General features: G+C 53.3%; 1 protein-coding gene across 2 annotated transcripts; it reads right to left on the reverse strand.

Moving 5' to 3' along the window:
• Positions 1–13,586: 13,586 nt before the first annotated feature.
• FOXI1 (forkhead box I1) lies at positions 13,587–16,412 on the reverse strand. 2 transcript variants are annotated; one of them, XM_011218079.2, is made up of 2 exons: positions 15,839–16,412; positions 13,587–14,049 (listed from the first exon to the last, which is right to left on the reverse strand). In XM_011218079.2, the coding sequence occupies exons 1-2, from the start codon at positions 16,410–16,412 to the stop codon at positions 13,769–13,771; spliced, it is 855 nt and encodes a 284-aa protein (XP_011216381.2). In that variant the 3' UTR covers positions 13,587–13,768. The 2 variants fall into 2 exon arrangements, with proteins under 2 accessions (XP_011216381.2, XP_002931169.2); XM_002931123.2 differs by having other exon boundaries at positions 13,587–14,328; positions 15,836–16,412.
• Between the last annotated feature and the right edge of the window lie 528 nt (positions 16,413–16,940).

The raw sequence follows: 16,940 nt of genomic DNA on the forward strand, positions 1-16,940 counted from the left end.
TGGCAGTCCCGCTGTCCAGGGGAGGGGACTGGGGCTCAGAGAGAAGTGACTCACCCGTGTTCATCCCACCTGTGAGTGGCAGGGCTGGAGTTTGTCCACTTTATCGGGCAGGGACTTTGTTTCCCTGTTTGCCTGGCACATCTTGTGGCCAGAGGTTTGTGTGCAAGACCTCAGAGGTTTGGGTGATTGAGATGGAGCTGGAATTTTGCATAAGAAGGATTTACCGAAACCAGACCAGGTGTCGTCCCCACCCTCCTGGAAACCAGGTTATCACCACCTGTATTTTGGAAAAAACCAGCCAATTTGCAGTGTTGCTGGCTGCCCTTTAATTGGCAGACACATTCAGGGGTACTGCGGGTTGCTTCCGAGTGGGTGTGAGTCCTTCCCAGTATCCTGAGCTTCCTCTCCTCCAGCTCTCCCTCCGCACGAACTCTTGCCCCATCACTCTCCCCTTTAGCTTCAAGGAAATCCAAACCATTGCCAAGGCCTGTGAGGTCCCGCTAGTTTCTGCTCCTTCACCTTGTGGACCACCCCGGTCTGATGGTTGTTCCTCAAATGTGCTGTGCCCTTTCTCTCTCCAGGGCCCTGCTGCCCTGCTGGCGTGGCCTTCATTCAGCTGTCTGCGTGGCTGGCTCCTTCATGTCCCCAAGTCCCCGCTCTAATGTCACTATCTGAGTCCTGACCCTGCTTGCGTTTACTCCAGAGCAACGATCACCACCCGGCCCGGGATTACATGTTCACGTAACTATATGACCTGCTCATGTTATTAGCTGTTTCTCCCGTCAGAAGTGAAGGCCCCTGCTGTGGCTCCTACACCCAGTTCAGCCCTGGCACAGAGTAGGTGCTCAAGAAAATCCTGCTGCTGGGCGCCCGGGTGGCACAGCGGTTAAGCGTCTGCCTTCGGCTCAGGGCGTGATCCCGGCGTTATGGGATCGAGCCCCACATCAGGCTCCTCCGCTATGAGCCTGCTTCTTCCTCTCCCACTCCCCCTGCTTGTGTTCCCTCTCTCGCTGGCTGTCTCTGTCTCTGTCAAATAAATAAATAAATAATCTTTAAAAAAAAAAAAGAAAATCCTGCTNAAAGAAAATCCTCCTGATTTCTTATATTCACAAGGTTAGAGAGACTCTCCCTTCCCCTCCCCCTCAGCTACCCCATCCGTGGGGTTTAGAAGGAAAAGCTTCCCTTTGTTCCAAGACACACAGGGGCAGCACCTGTGCTGTGTGTGGTGTGAGGGAGTCTAGCCATCCTTGTCGGGTGAATGGGTATCTTACTGNGGACAGCAGAGCCCTGTTCTCGAGCAGTCTACGGTCTAGACAGGGATATGGAAAACAAACAAATAAATAAATGATCGGGTCCTGAACGAAGTGTTTTCAAAAAACCCAATCTTGATGACTCATGAACCACTCCATAAATGAGGCATGGCAGTCCCGCTGTCCAGGGGAGGGGACTGGGGCTCAGAGAGAAGTGACTCACCCGTGTTCATCCCACCTGTGAGTGGCAGGGCTGGAGTTTGTCCACTTTATCGGGCAGGGACTTTGTTTCCCTGTNGGAGTCTAGCCATCCTTGTCGGGTGAATGGGTATCTTACTGTGGTTTTGATTTGAATTTCTCTGATGACTAATGTTTGCAAGCATCTTTTCACTTTCTTACTGGCCATTTGTAAATCTTCCTTGGAGAAATATCTATTCAAATCCTTTGTCTGTTTTAAAAATGGTTTGTCTTTTTTGTTATTGAGTTGTAAGAGTTCTTAATGTATTCTAGACGCAAGTCCCTGATTAGATCCATGATTTGCAAATATTTTCTCTTACTCTGTGGGCTGTCTGTGCACTCTCTCATTGGCGTCCTTTGAAGAACAGTCTTTAATTTTGGTGAAGTCCAATTTATCTTTTTCTTTGTTGCTTTTGCTTTTGGGGTCAGATCAAAGAATTCATTGCCAAATCCAGGACTGTGAAGTTTATTATTTCTTCTACTTAGATTCCTACACTTTTAGTTCTTAAACTTAGGTCTTTGATCCTGTTTCAGTTAATTCTTGTATATGATGTGAGGTAAGGGTCCAGCTCAATTCATTCTTACGTCGCTGTTCAGCTGTTGCAGCCTCATTTGTTGAAAATGTTTTTTTCCCCTTCCATTAAACGGTCTTTGTACCCTTGTCAAAATGAGTGGACAACAGATGTATAGGCCTCTCGACCCGGTCTCATTGGTCCCTACAACTATCTTTGTGTCCCTACTGCACTGTCTTGATTACTGCTGCTTTGTCGTTTCTGAGATAAGGAGGTGGTGGACGTCCTCCTACTTCCTTCTTTTTTTTTTTTTTTCAGGATTATTTGTGTCTATTCTGGTTTCCTTCTAGGTCCGTGTGAACTTTAGAATCAGCTTGTCAATTTCTACAAAGTGGTCCTCAGGGATCCCAGCAGAAATCGCATTGAATCTGTAGATGCAACTGAGGACTGTTGTCATGCTCACTGTGTTAAGTGATCTGATGTAGGACCATGGGAATATAGTCATTTTTTTTTTAAAGATTTTATTTATTTATTTGACAGAGATAGAGACAGCCAGCGAGAGAGGGAACACNGGGACTGTTGTCATGCTCACTGTGTTAAGTGATCTGATGTAGGACCATGGGAATATAGTCATTTTTGAAAAACATTTTCTTGCTCCTTGTCTTTGTGACCCAGGCAGCCAATCAACAGTGTTCTTGTGTTCTTTCCATGGGCTCCTTAGAAAACAGTGGTGGGGGGGCAGCGGGGAGATGCCTGAGTGGCTCAGTCGGTTAATCTGCTTTCTGCTCAGGTCATGGTCCCAGGGTCCTAGGATCGAGTGCTGCATCCTGCTCCCTGCTTAGTGGGGAGTCTGCTTCTCCCTCTGCCCCCTCCTGCTCATGCGCTCTCCCCCTCTTTCTTAAACACAAAAACAAAAACAACCCCCNAGTCATTTTTGAAAGACATTTTCTTGCTCCTTGTCTTTGTGACCCAGGCAGCCAATCAACAGTGTTCTTGTGTTCTTTCCATGGGCTCCTTAGAAAACAGTGGTGGGGGGGCAGCCGGGGAGATGCCTGAGTGGCTCAGTCGGTTAATCTGCTTTCTGCTCAGGTCATGGTCCCAGGGTCCTAGGATCGAGTGCTGCATCCTGCTCCCTGCTTAGTGGGGAGTCTGCTTCTCCCTCTGCCCCCTCCTGCTCATGCGCTCTCCCCCTCTTTCTTAAACACAAAAACAAAAACAACCCCCAGTGAGGGGGGACCTCCACAGGTTGCTGCTCACTGCAGGCTCCTTGAGGCCCCAGCCTGGGGGCAGGGCCAGGAAGCCAAGGCCTTACCTGTAGCCTGTTACTGAGAGCAGTCTAGAAAATTTCAGCACATCAAGGAGAGGATCCACGCAGGTGCAAGAGACCAGGCTTGCCCGAGGTGCGGGCCTTTATCACTGCTGGCAGCATCTCTCACCAGTGCCGGCCATCCTACTCCCTCCACAACGCAAATTGCTCCACAGCCCTGATGAAACAGGCACCTGCAGCTCTCACAGGAAGGCCCACCTGCTCCAGCCAGGGCCAGACGGGGTCATGCCCTCTAGGAAAGGACCAGAAGACAGCTGCCATTTCAAGCAACCCTCAGGACAGGAGCAGGTCTGACACTTTACCTCCAGCCGTGCAGTTGCCCAAATTCATCCCTCAGGCACCACTTTTGCTTGGTTTTGTTTTGTTTTGGTTTTGAGCTGTGATCATGTATTTCCAGTACTCGCATTCACTTAACATGTGTTCTTGACACCGACTCACAGTGTTCTAAAATCAACAGATTTGACCTTTCTGTCATTACTTTGGAAAGCGAACCAGCATCACTTGCTATAGAGAGAAGGTAACTGTAAAAATAAACACAATAAAACAAACTGTTATTCAATTATTGTTGGACATCTTCTACTCAAAAGGCCGTGAGCTTGTGGGAAAAAGGGAGATTAGCAAGATTAGGGAGGTGCTGAACACAGACAGGCGCCCAGCTGGGGCTTTCTCTTTGGCTGGAACCAGGCCTGAGCAGGAAAAAGACAAGCTTTTACCCACGGATTGGTGTCATTTAATGCCTTGTCCATGAGTCACCTAAAATCATCCGGTGTGTGCCAGCGCTGCAGACCCCATGTGCTTGGAAACGCTGTTGTACTTCGCTGATGCTTGGAGAGACTCTCCCTCCCCACCCCGCCCCCCAGCTACCCCAGTCCGTGAATGGTGAGGAGGGTGAGCGGATCACCATTATACACGTGATGAGAAACTTGGGGCCTCGGGGATGGTGGCAGGAGCCAGGGTTTGGACCGAGGCAGTCACTTTCCAAAATGGACAGTGATTTTCTTGTCTGCAGTGTCCTCTCTCTTACAAGTCCAGCTTCTGGGACCCCAGCATGGAAGAGCTAGATTTAAGAGCTGCGTCTCAGGGCTCAGGGCCCCAAGTTCATGCCATGTCTCTCTTTATGTCAGTGGGTTCTCTCCCACATAGCCTGGACTGGATTGGACCGCAGCCCCCATTCGTATGTTGAAGCCCTAACTCCCCATGTGACTGTATTTGGAGGTAGGGCTTTCAGGAGGTAATTAAAGTTAAACGAGGTCATAAGAGGGGGCCCTAGTCCAATAGGATTGTGGTCTTATAAGAGGAGGAAGACACCAGAAATGCCTCTCTCTGGCTGCCATCTGAGGTCACAGTGAGACCATCCGCAGGCCAGGAAGAGGAAGCTCTCACTAGAACTTGGCCACGCTCGTGCCCTGATCTCGGACTTCAGCCTCCAGGACGGAGATAAAGAAGTCTGTTGTTTAAGCCATCCAGTCTGTGGTATTTTGTCACGGCAGCCCGAGCTGACAAAGCACCAGATCTGGGGGATTTGGAAATCTCCGTTATCCCTGATCTGCTCTCATGGACGCCCCACGACAGTGCAGGCAGCTCACAGACCTAGCCTGGTCCCCCACACCTGCTCTGTCACTAAAGGAGGGCCTCAGTCCCTGTGTCCCCCGTCTGGGAAATGGAGAATACCCATCCTTACCCACCTCTCAGGGTTCTTTTCAGCCTCGAAATATGATCGTGGATGTAAAACAGACGGTCGAAGCTAAAAGGAGCTTAGGAGTTCATTTTGTCCCATTCTTTCCTCTTCCAGGTGAGTAACCAAGGTGCGTAAGGGCCTGGACCCCATAGGGCTCGGCCAGAACTCAGGGCGGGGTGTCCCCCAGTCCGATGCTTTCTCCAGGCCCCCACACTGAAAGTCAAAGCTGCTGGAGAGTGAGACCGCTCCTTGTAGCAGCTGAAAAAAGCCATCTGTGTCCAAACTCCCTGTGTCTCGGATGGTGTCCTCTCCCTGGGAGCCCCACAGTCCCGGTGGAGAAATGGCTATTTATGCTCTCTTCCCACGGTCACCCCCGGATTAGCATTCCCCTCCCATTCCCCTGCTCCATGTGCCTGACGGCAGAGCCACTGCCTGGATCCAGGAGAGCAGCCTGTGTCCCCGTCACATCAAACTCCAGAAGAACGTGTCCTCCCTGCCCTTCTTCACCAGCAAAACTCTGCCAAAAGGACGGCTGTCTTGTATTTGGGGCACCGTTTGCTTCTGACCATAGTTTCCTTCAAAATGTGTGGTGTGTTCTAAATTACAGCTGCCTTGGGCGGGGCCCCACCAGGAGGGAGGCCCGGACCACAGAACTCGGCAGGATGGAAGGACCCCCATCAGCGTGCCCGGGTGCCTGTACCAGCAATTTGCTCTGAGCGGCCTGGTCCCGGTGAGGCTGTCCTATTACGGTTATCCCTATTATTTGTATTGTTGAAAGACCTTGGGCTTGTGAGCCAGACAGACCTGAGCATAAGTCTTCCGTCTGTGAGAGTGTGAGCAAAACAGTGTCGCTAAGACACCTTTCCTTACCTATTAAATAGGGAGAATAATGCCTCCCTCATGGGATTTTAGTATCTGGCTCGCGGCAGGAGCTAAAACCGTAAGAGCTGCTGACATAGACCCTTGCCTCCATCAGCACTTAGAGGTTTCTAAAGTGTGTTCACATCCCATATCCAAACCCATGCTTGTTCTAGAGAAGGGGAAACTGAAGCTTGGGGGGAGAGGGAGTGCTTTGAGATGCGCAGTGTTAAGTGGCAGGAGTGGGACTTGCCGCCATGGCTGTGGGTGAAGGGAATGGTGCATCTGGGCAGCTGTGAGCCTACTCATTCCCACCCTCCCTGTCACAGGGGACCGAAGCAGTGACTCTCCCACTCTATCTTTCTTTTTTTTTTTTTAATGATTTTTTTTTATTATATCATGTTAGTCACCATACAGTACATCCCCGGATTCCGATGTAAAGTTCGATGCTTCATTAGTTGTGTATAACACCCAGTGCACCATGCAATACGTGCCCTCCTTAATACCCATCACCGGCCTAGCCCAGTCCCCCACCCCTCTCCCCTCTGAAGCCCTCAGTTTNCCCTGTCACAGGGGACCGAAGCAGTGACTCTCCCACTCTATCTTTCTTTTTTTTTTTTTAATGATTTTTTTTTATTATATCATGTTAGTCACCATACAGTACATCCCCGGATTCCGATGTAAAGTTCGATGGTTCATTAGTTGTGTATAACACCCAGTGCACCATGCAACACGTGCCCTCCTTAATACCCATCACCGGCCTAGCCCAGTCCCCCACCCCCCTCCCCTCTGAAGCCCTCAGTTCGTTCTTTCTGGGCCTTGTCTCCAAGGTCAAGTTGGCAGCTGGTTGGCCACAGGAAATGGAAATCTGTGGCATGCATGGGTCTAAGAGATTGAGGGGTTCTGTCTCATTTGTTTTCTCCAGTGCTGTGTGCTGGGAACTCTGAGGACTGTTCTGGATCCTGGGAGCCGTAGTTGGGGAGGAGGGTCGTAAGGAGCCAGGGGGACCTGGGAAGAGCTGGTAAGTGTACTGGTCCACGCTGGGGACAACATAGGTCCTTTGAAGCCCTGACCATAGGCTGAAGGTCAGTGACCTGTGCAAAGCCCCGAGGTGAGGGAGAAGTCTGCCGTCTCCTCACGGGCGAGACAGATGAGGTTTCCAAAGGCAGCCAGTCCATCCCAGCAAGGATGCAGAAGGCGGGCAGTGTGCCTGGGTAAGGAGGGCCCCATGTCACTGCCCGGCTCCTCTGGTCTGTGGCTTCTGGCCATTAGAGAGGAAGGAACAAACTTGTATAGCATGACCCAAATTGTATATCCATTCCCTCGTCACTGGGCCATTAAAGAGCGGGAACTGCAGTGGGGGAGTGAGATGCGGGTAACTCAGAGAGGCAGGCTCTCCCGACCGCCTCCTGTATGCCGGGCATTTTCACACATTCTCATTTGACTCTTGAATCTGTGGTGATGGCTAATTAGTGTCTGAGATTGTGAATTCTGACATTCCATACTAGCCTGCGATCTTGGCCAAGTTACACTCTCTGATTCTTGGTTCCTTGTCCTTAAAATTAGGCTGATAATTATTCAATAGTTTGTTGTGCAAGTTAAATAGGGTCCTAGATAAAAAGCACCATATCAGAGACCCAATTAATGTGAATTCCTTGACCCTGCTGTAGCCCAGCAGTGAACATACCCAGGGCAGAAGAAGCAGTCCTCTCTCCCCCAGGGCCCCAGGGGTTCTAGGTTCCGGAAGCACGGGCTAAAGTTCTTTTCCATCACCTGTCCACCAATACCAGAAGCCTTTGCAGATAGGAGGCTCACCATGGGCCACCTCAAGGACTAGAGTGTCTGGTGCCAGAGGGGAGGTTTTGTAACCCTTGTAACAAGGGTTTGCTAACAAAGGCCCTTTGACCTCTGTAAGCAGACTCTTGGGCCCAAAGCAGGATGACATGTTCAGTTGGCCTATCATCAAAGGTTATGGAATGATAGCTCCCTGGCCATAGTGCCAATATTGCCAAGCATTCGGGGAGTGCACTGGGTTAAGTAACATCCCCCCAAAATTCATGTACACTCAGAAACTCAGAATGTGATGTTATTTGGAAATAGGGTATTTATTGATATAATTAGTAAAGTTAAGATGAGGTCATACTGGACCCTAAACCCAACAAGACCGTTGTCCTTGCAAGAAAAGAAATAAACAGACACACAGAGGAGGTCATGTGAAGAGGGAGGCAGAGATTGGAGTGATGTGCCTACAAGCCAGGAAACGTCGAGGATTGCTGGCGACCGAAGTTAGAAAGAGGCAAGGAAGGACTCTTCCGTAGAGCTTTTGGAGGGAGTCCTGCCCAGCCCACACCTTGGTTTCCGGTTTACCCTTCAGAACCACGAGAGAATACATTTCTCTTGTTTTCCACTGCCCAGTTTGTGGCAATTTGTCAGAACAGCTCTCAGAAATAAGTATGGGGGGGTGTCCGGGTTCTTCTGAGCCACAAAAGGAGTGAGCCAGTCGAATGAAGGCTCCATGACATCATTTGGGTCTGAGGATGTGACTTGGTCATAAAAGCTACCGTTTATCGAGTGATTGCCCAGTGCCTGGTGCCTTACAGTCTGATTTCATTTATTCTCATGGCAACTCTGTGGGCTTATTATCATTCTCATCTTACAAGCAAGGAAACTGGGGCTCCAGGAGGAGGTCCCACGGGTGGTCGATTTGAACCCAGGCTGCGTGATTCCCAAGACTGTGCGCTTTGCACCCATGAGGGTTCCAGGAGCGGTGCATGGTTGCGCCTTCTCAGAGAGTTCCTGGCCTGGCGTGTGGCCGGTGGCCATTAGCCTCATTTGTGCCATTTGAGGGCAGAACACTGGGTTGTGCTTCCTGCAGGTCTGTAGGAGGGGCTGGGAGCTCCCTGCAATTTAAGGGACACACAATTGCAAATCCCCCTTTCTTGCCCTGGCACCTGGGTGGGCAGGCAGGCGAGCTGAGCCTTGGCCGTGCTGCTGCCTCCTGCTGACCCTGGGGCTGGGTGGTGGGTAAGCAGGGGGAGGAGTTCGGTTCTTTTAAAGATTACTTTTGTTGGCTTCATGTCTTTCGTCTTATAATAACAACAAATGTTTGTTACCTTAAAAATGAGAAAATATGGACAAGGGAGCAAAAAAGAGAAAGAGAAAGAAACGGGAGACTGTAGAAAAAAAGAGAAAAAAGAAAGGAAACGTTTATCCATTTCAAGATGATTATTAACCTGATTGGATACCTTCCCAAGTCCCCTCGCTTCTCCTTTCCTTCTCTCTGTTCCCCTTTCTGTTTTGTTTTCCTTCTTTCTCTCTGGCTCTCTTGATCTTCTTCCCCTCTTTTCTCTTTGTGCGTATTTTGCTCTGTACGTTTAAACACCCGGATCATAAATTTGCATACATAGGGTATCTGACATCTGGCTTCATCTCGTGCTCCCTGCCTCCTCCCCTCTCTCAGGTGTATCTGCAGGTTCTAGCTCATTCCTTCTACCAGAGGCACGCTGTCCTGTGATCCCGGTGGGCCACTGCATATTCACTGCGTGTTCTGTTCAGAAACATCCAAGTTGTTCCACCACTTCACTCCTAGGAACCTCCCTGAGAAGGGTGTTCTTGCACATACATCTGTGAATGCTCAGCTTCAAAACTAAAATTCCCAGGAGAGAAATTCTGAGGTCGGAAGAAATGCACATTAGACATTTTCATGCACACACTGGAAATGGTCCCTAAGATGATCTCGTGGCCTGTTCTTCCCCCGAGAGTGCGAGATGAGGGCACGGTCCCCTCCCATGAGCCGCGCCACCGCTCTCGCGTGGGTAACGTGTGCGTGCTGCGGAGGGCAGATCATACTTTCGTTCACGCGTCTTTAATCATCAGAGAGACTGGCTATCTTCTCCTATGGGTATTACCTATTCTCTTTTCTTCTCTGGGGAAAAGAGATTTTCTACTGGGAAAGGCTGTGTCTTGGTTTGTCAGAGATCTTCCTATATGAGGGCTGTTCGGTTGTGACACGTTTTCTGCACTTGCTCCCTCCGTGTGTCTTTTATGCTCTGGGCTGGGGGCTGCGCATTGCAGGCAGGTCCCGCTCGTCAATAGTCGACTTTGCAAGCTGGTCTTCTATAGTCCCGGCGTCAGCTGTCACGCAAAGCGGGGCTCTGTTTGAGCTCTGTTCTGGGGACTTGGGCTGCCCCATAAAGCAGGAGGGGAGGTTGTACACCCGTCAGTGTCCTCAGTGTGGCTCTCAGTGGTCCTTCTCCTGCTTGCCGCCTTTGTGAGGCCACCTGACCCTTGGGGACGAAGAGTCATGTCCTTAGCTGGATCCCAGGGATTCCAGGGCCCTCTGGTCCCGCCCCTGCTCCGGGCTCTGCTTCCCTCACTTGTTACACTCCTGCACTCTTGAAGCACTTGCCCCTCTCCTCTCTCATCACCTGCAATCTGCCCATGTTCTACCTCTGTCTGCAATGCTCCTTCCTCCTCCCTTTCCTGAGGAGAAACCCTACAGGTCCCTAAAGACCTAGTTCAGGTGTCGTGGACCCCGGCGAGCCTGCGTGACCCCTCCCCTGTGTGAGCACATGCCACAGGTCGCTGGGCTAAGGCGTTTGCTCGTCTGTCTCTCTGCCAGCCCAGGAGCCCCTTTAGGGTGGGCCTGTGTATTGCTCACTCTTAAATCTCCCAGTGGTGCTGGTCACACAACAGCTGCTCGATAGACATGACCCACCCCTAGGGTCACCTTTCAGTTTGGAGCTTGGGAGCTTGAGGATGGGGAGGGGGAACTGAAGGTGGTCCTTTCATCCTTGGCTGTCCTCTCACCTCTTTCGTGCAGCCTTCCTGGGATGTCCAACACACAGCAAGCCCTCTTCTCAGACCCTTTATTGGTCTTGGAGGCCTTGTGGTCAACAGAGAGCCAGACGGTCAGGCGGGCCCCTTATTACGGGCCATGTCCAGCCAGAGTGCTGCACACAGGCTCGAATGCTTGGTGGAATACCAGTCCTCCTTCATCCTCTCTCCAGCTCTCGTTTCTTCTCAGAGGAAGAGAACCAAAAGAGGGGTAGGAAGCCACCTGTATAAGCTGACAAAGGTGTCCTCCCCTTGACCTGGGCCTCTTGCATGCCCTTTCCTGTGAGCTCCTGGCCTGCCACCGGGAGCTCCCTGTCCTCGAGCATCACAGTCCAGAGCTGGCTAGGTCTTTGTGTTGTCACAGCCCTGCAGACATTCTGTTCTCTGCTGTCCCCGCTAAACCCCGGGCTGAAGAAAAAATGGAGACTTGAGTGCTGTGGCCTCGATTCCAAGCCATCACCTCCCCCCTGCCCCAGCCAGGCTGGGATCTCTGGGCCCCTTCCCACCCCAGCCTGCTGGCTGGCTCCTGTGGAGTAGGGGTGCCATCATCAATATGGAGTGTGGAATTGCAGGGTCAGCTGAGGCACGCTTGGTGGCAGTGGGATCTAGTGTGATCAAAAAACCCGGTCAGGGCTTTGAGACCTGCAAGTGGTCTCTGCCTCTGCCCCATCTCCCTGGTGACATCTGTGAAGGGCCTTTTAGCCCCAGGCTCACGGGTCCTGTCTGTGCAACAAGGGGCTCAGCCTGTTGGGAGTTTTCTAAGGCTTTTATGGGCTGACCCTGTGTCACTTCCCTCTACTCCCCTCAGCCACCACCGCTACTGCCTCTGCCACTAGAAGTCTGGCTCCCTGCGGAGAGGGATTCCCCAGCAAAGAACCTGAGGGCTTTCCAAGGAGGCCTGCCTTTCTCTCGGCAGCTCCTGACTTTGCTCTCGCGGTGAGTCCTGGGATCCCAGCTCTCGGCGCCATAGGGAGCAGTGGCTCTGAGTTTGGACTCTGGCTGTGTGTCCCGGATCAAGTTCCAGAATCTTTCTGGGCCTCAGTTTTCTCGCCTCTAACATGGAGATAATATGACCGGTGGTACTTGTTCGTTTTGAGGATTCAATGCAATAAAGCAGGCTGAGTCCTGACTCATAGCAAACCTGCAATGAGTGTTATTGTGATTGTCATTGTTGTTACAGTGACTGTTGCTATTTCCATCCCACCTCTGTTGCTCCGGGAAAGAGCGCCCCTTCCCAAGTCTGAGTGGGGCTCAGGGGGCTTGTGCAAGGGGCCTCTGGTGTGAGCCCTCTGCACACATGCTCCAGGAGGAGACGCCAGCCAGCAGGCTCCAGCTGCCACACACAAGACCTCCAGTGTGCGCTGTGCCAGCAGCCCCGGGGAATCGCAGTGTGCACACCCGGGGGGTGCTGTGAGCATGAAAGAGCTCCCACCTGAGAGCACTTGGCCCGGGGCCTGCCCACAGCCCTCAGTGAATCGGAGCCAACAGTCCCATTGTCATTGCCACCGGGCATAGCCATGTCCGAGGTGCCACAGCCAGATGCCCTGTGCATGGACTGGCTGTGGACTCCAGGCAAGTGGTTCCACCCCCCAACCCTCAGTTTTCTCCTCTGTATAATGGGACCAGTACCACCCCCGTCCCGGGGTTGTTAGGGGGATTACATCGTCAGCATGGCTATGAGGGTGGCCTGAACTACAAAGACTGGGACATGCCCAGTCCCTGTTTGAGGTTCAATACAGACAGGTTCCTTCATGCACCTACCCCATCCCTGCAAGTATCCCTCTTTTCACTGGGGACCTTTGCCCTGTCTCGACGCCAGTGAGGAAGAAGACAAAAGCCTTGATACCCATTTTTTCTCTGCCTCTCGCCCCAAAAGTCTTTGGCTCCAGGAAGCATTTGGCTCCATGTTTTATCGACCAGCAGCTAAAAGACAGGACAACTCATAGGAAGGGACACACACTGCTTTTTAAAATTTTTTAATTCAAAAGAAAATAAGAAAACAAAAACGCTCTCCAGGTGTGCTGTGATGACCCATCACAGGCATGTAAAGTACATACAAAATCAAGAAGAGAGTCTCAGGAGCTGCGGGCGTGGGGCCCTGGGCAGTGGGCCGCGGCCCCCTTCTTGGAGGCACTGTTTTCTCTGACATTCACCTCTCCCAGGCTATAAAAAAGGAAGCGCTCATTCAGCCTTGTTTCTCTTGGAAGCCTCAGCCACTTCCAGCTCACTGGCCCGTGACGTGCACACAGGAAGCTGGGCTGTACAAGATTTTGCAGGTGGACAGTGCTGGAGCGGGGGAATGCGTGCATCTCTCCTCTCCCTGCTCACAGTCTCTGAGGCTGGGGAAGCCATGTCCTGCTGGCGGGAGGGTGGGACATGCTGTCCTGCAGGGGCCTGGGCTCCCCTCCTCGAGTGCCTGCAAAAGCACAGAAGTGCCTAGAGGTAAGCTGGGAGCCACAGAGTAAGGCCGTAGACCAGGAGGAGATGTGCCCGGGGCTAGGGCTGCATTTTGATGGACAGCCGGGCGGTAGAGGGTGTGCTTGCCACAGCAGCTTTCACACTGACCTCCCTTAGCTGCTCAACCAGCCCTCCATCCCTGCGTCTGCTGGCCCAGACTTCGGGGGCCCTATAGACCTGGACTCCACTCATGGCTCTGCCCCTTACTAGTTTGGGAGATCCTGGGAAAGTGACTTAACTTCCTGGAGCCTCAGTTTCCTCATCTGTTAAATGAAGAGGTTCACTGGAACCTCTCAGGGTGACTATAAAGGTAAGTGTGATTGTGCCTTTGAAGAGCCTAGGACAGCACCTGGCACATGGCGGGTACCCAGCAAATGGCCGCCATGAGCACTGTTATCAGGCACCAGTATGTCCACTCCAGAGGTGATGAATGTGTGTGTGGACATATGTGAGATAAAGAGAAGGTTTACAGCACGTTCTAGAAAGGCTGAATTCCTGAGTTTCTGTGCATGTCTGGGCAGGTCAGAGGTCTTGGACCGCAGTGATGCTGGCATGGGAGGCCTCGGCCGCTTTTCTCCTGTGTATGTCCAGTGGGTTTGGGAGCTGTTCTGTTCTAGACCTCGGTGCCCTCCCTGGGGTAGAGGACGCTGTTTGTGTTGATGCTGTTGTAGAAATGAGGGCTGAACTGGTTGAGGACCGAGCCTCCGTAGCCAAGACCATTGCCGGGCATGGGGTTGGCCCACTCGCCGCCACCCCCGGGGCTGCTGAGGTTGGTGAGTGGGGTATAAGAGCTGAAGTTGAGCAAGTTCTGCCCCATCTTGTCAGTGGGCTCAGGGCTCAGTCCTGGTGTTGCCACAGGGCGGCTCACTGGGCTCGACCCGCTCACATAGGCAGTCATGGTGGAGAGGAAGCTGTTGAGGCAGGGCGTGCCCGGCGGGGGAGGGGAGGACTGCTTCTCTGGGGAGCCAGTGGTCCCCAGGGACGTGCTGTCCAAGATGTCCTGGGCCTCTGCAGTCTTGGGGCTGCCCGCCAGGAGGCTGTTCTCCGTCTTCTCGGAGGCCAGGGATCCTGTGCTGGAGGAAATATCCGATTTTCTCTTCCTCTTCCTGCGGAAATTTCCATTATCGAACATCTTCTCACAGTTGGGGTCCAGGGTCCAGTAATTCCCTTTGCCTGGCACAAAAGGGGGAAGTAAGCAAAAAGATGGGTGAAACGCTTTGCTCCCGTTTCTCTCTGTTGTCATCAACTAAGCGCCAAGGAAACACACTTAGAAGACAGAAGAGAAGGCAGGGCAGAGAGACAGGAGTCGCGGGCGCAACCACACACCACCAGCGCATGTCTTTAGTTCGGCCCCCACCTCACAGCTCAACCCTCTGGGGGCACCGAGGCCTAAGCCATGAGAGCACTCACAGTGCAGGCCTCTGGAAGAGGTTCGGTACCAGGGGAATGGAGAGGGAGGGCCTTCGTCCATGGCTGACATGATAGAAAACTCAGGAAACGCTTCAGAGCTCCCTGACAGTGGGAGGCAGGGAGTCCAAGGATAGACTAGAGTCCTGGCTTTGCTCTGCACTGGCCGAGGGACTTGGGGCAGGCCTCCGATTCCTAGTCTGAAAAGTGGGCCAGTTGTACCTGTCCCTTCTTCCGCAGGCTGACCATGAGAAGGGGCTGACAGTAGACGGGTAGGTGGGCTTTGTCACCAGGAAGTGCCAGCCGGCGGTGGGAGCTGAGCTCCTGTGGGGGAGGCCAGACATTGCACTGGACACTCGCCCTCTCCGGGGGGCCCACGAGCCCTGCCCCTGCTGGCCTCCTAGTGGAAGAGGTGGGGCTCCAAGCCATGCCCTGGCTTCCCGTCGGGGAACAAGAATGGACTTTAATTCTGGGAAATGCATGTCTGAGTATTTAATATATTACTTTCTGTAATAAATTCTGTCCCTGCATTTTAGAAATTCATCATTGAAACGGAAGAGTTCACAGTCTTTGGTGTTAGAGAGACCTCCGCTCATACTCGGGCTCCAGGGCTCTCCCTCCATTCTGGGTCACCTGGGGCAGGCTGCTTCACCACTGAGTGTTACTCCCCTCACCTGGACAACGGGCTCAGTAAGATCCATCTGTAGGGATGGGTTAAGGGAGATTATGTAACTAGGGCAGGCAGCACGATGTGGCCCTTCATGTGCGTCTCACAAAGTCAGAACTCTCCCCAAGTCAGAACTCTCCCCAGAAGTCTGGCTGTGCGCTTGGGCGTGACCTAGTCGGACTCCCCCAAGGGCTTCATATGAGCTGGGTGCCGGGGACTCACAGTGATCATGACAATTACTGTAGACTACTGGGCACTTGTTAGCACCCAAACGCCTGCATGCATTATCTCATGACCCCCATCACGGGCCTGCAAAGGAGCCACCGTTACCATCCCTATTTTTCAGATGGGGAACGGAGGCTCAGAGATCTAAAATGCCTGGAGTTGCTGACCACACCATGGCCCAGCCAGGATCAAAACCCGAATCTGCCTCCAGGGCTCTCCCAGGATCCTTCACTGCTGACCACACTCAGCCCCCTGTCTCAGGGGGCACAGCCACATAAGGACTTTCTAGAATGGGGTGCTGGGGAGGAATGACATGGGCCTTCCTTGGGGGCATCGGAGGCTGGCTCCCCCTGCCCCACGCTGCCCCGGCAGCCCCCTTACCCGGGTCGTCCTCATCGCGGGGCACCTTCTTGAAGCAGTCATTGAGAGACAGGTTGTGGCGGATGGAGTTCTGCCAGCCAGCCTTGCTCTTGTTGTAGAAAGGGAAGTTGTCGGCCACGTACTGGTAGATCTGGCTGAGGGTGAGGCGCTTGTCGGGCGCCCCGTGGATGGCCATGGCAATGAGAGCCGAGTAGGAATAGGGGGGCCGCACCAGCTTCATCAGCTCCTCCTGCGAGGGGATGGGCAGCCAGCCCAGGTCGCCGCCCCCCAGCCCAGACATGCCAGGCAGCAGCTGCCTCTGCACACCGTAGGCCTGGGGCAGGAAGGGGCTGGCGTTGGTGCCAGGCAGGTAGGGTGGCGGAGTCATGGCCGGCCCGTTGAGCCAGAGGTAGGGGTTGGGGGTGGCCCCGTACTCGCCGCCCCCTTCAAAGGAGGGGGGCCTCTGAGGGCTGGGCACCCCCTGTGGGTGGAAGAAGTTCTCATAGTAAAGGCTCAACTCGGGGGGCTCCTGGCCGATGCTGGGGAACTGGGGACTGCAGCGAGGTGGGGAGGGTGCCGGGAGGTCGAAGGAGCTCATGCTGGGCTGGGCTCGGCCAGAGCCACCTGCCTGGCACCTGCACAGGGGAGCTGTCCCTGACAGGTGCTGGGCTGGCCCAGCCTCCGACTTATACCCCTGCGGGCTTGCCTGCGGGCCCCACCCAGGGGCGGCCACCTGCTGCAGACCGGCCCCTCCTCCAACAGCCCTGCCAGCCAAAGGGAGGGGGCCCCTGGGCCAGGCCCACTGTGGGTGCTCAGAAGGGTGCTGTAGCTGATGTCCACAGTGCCTAGGGCGCCCCTCTCCCCCTCTCTCTTCTTTCCTGTTTCCACCCCCCTCTCCTGCCTTTCTCCTCACTTGGTTCCCCTTGGTTCCCCCTCATTCTGTCTCTCTTCCAGTTCTCTCCTTCTCACCGCTCTCTCCCTTTCTCCCCCCTTCTGTCACTCTGGCCACTCTCTGTGCATCTCAGTCTCTTTCCGGCCTTCTTGTTGTCACATTTTCTTTCCCTGCTCTTCCTCCCCCTTCCCCTGACTGTTTCTTTTCTAAGCACTGCTCTGGCCACCTCTCCCT

The sequence above is a fragment of the Ailuropoda melanoleuca genome, chromosome 3 (genome assembly GCF_002007445.2).
Source record: "Ailuropoda melanoleuca isolate Jingjing chromosome 3, ASM200744v2, whole genome shotgun sequence".
NCBI lineage: Eukaryota > Metazoa > Chordata > Mammalia > Carnivora > Ursidae > Ailuropoda > Ailuropoda melanoleuca.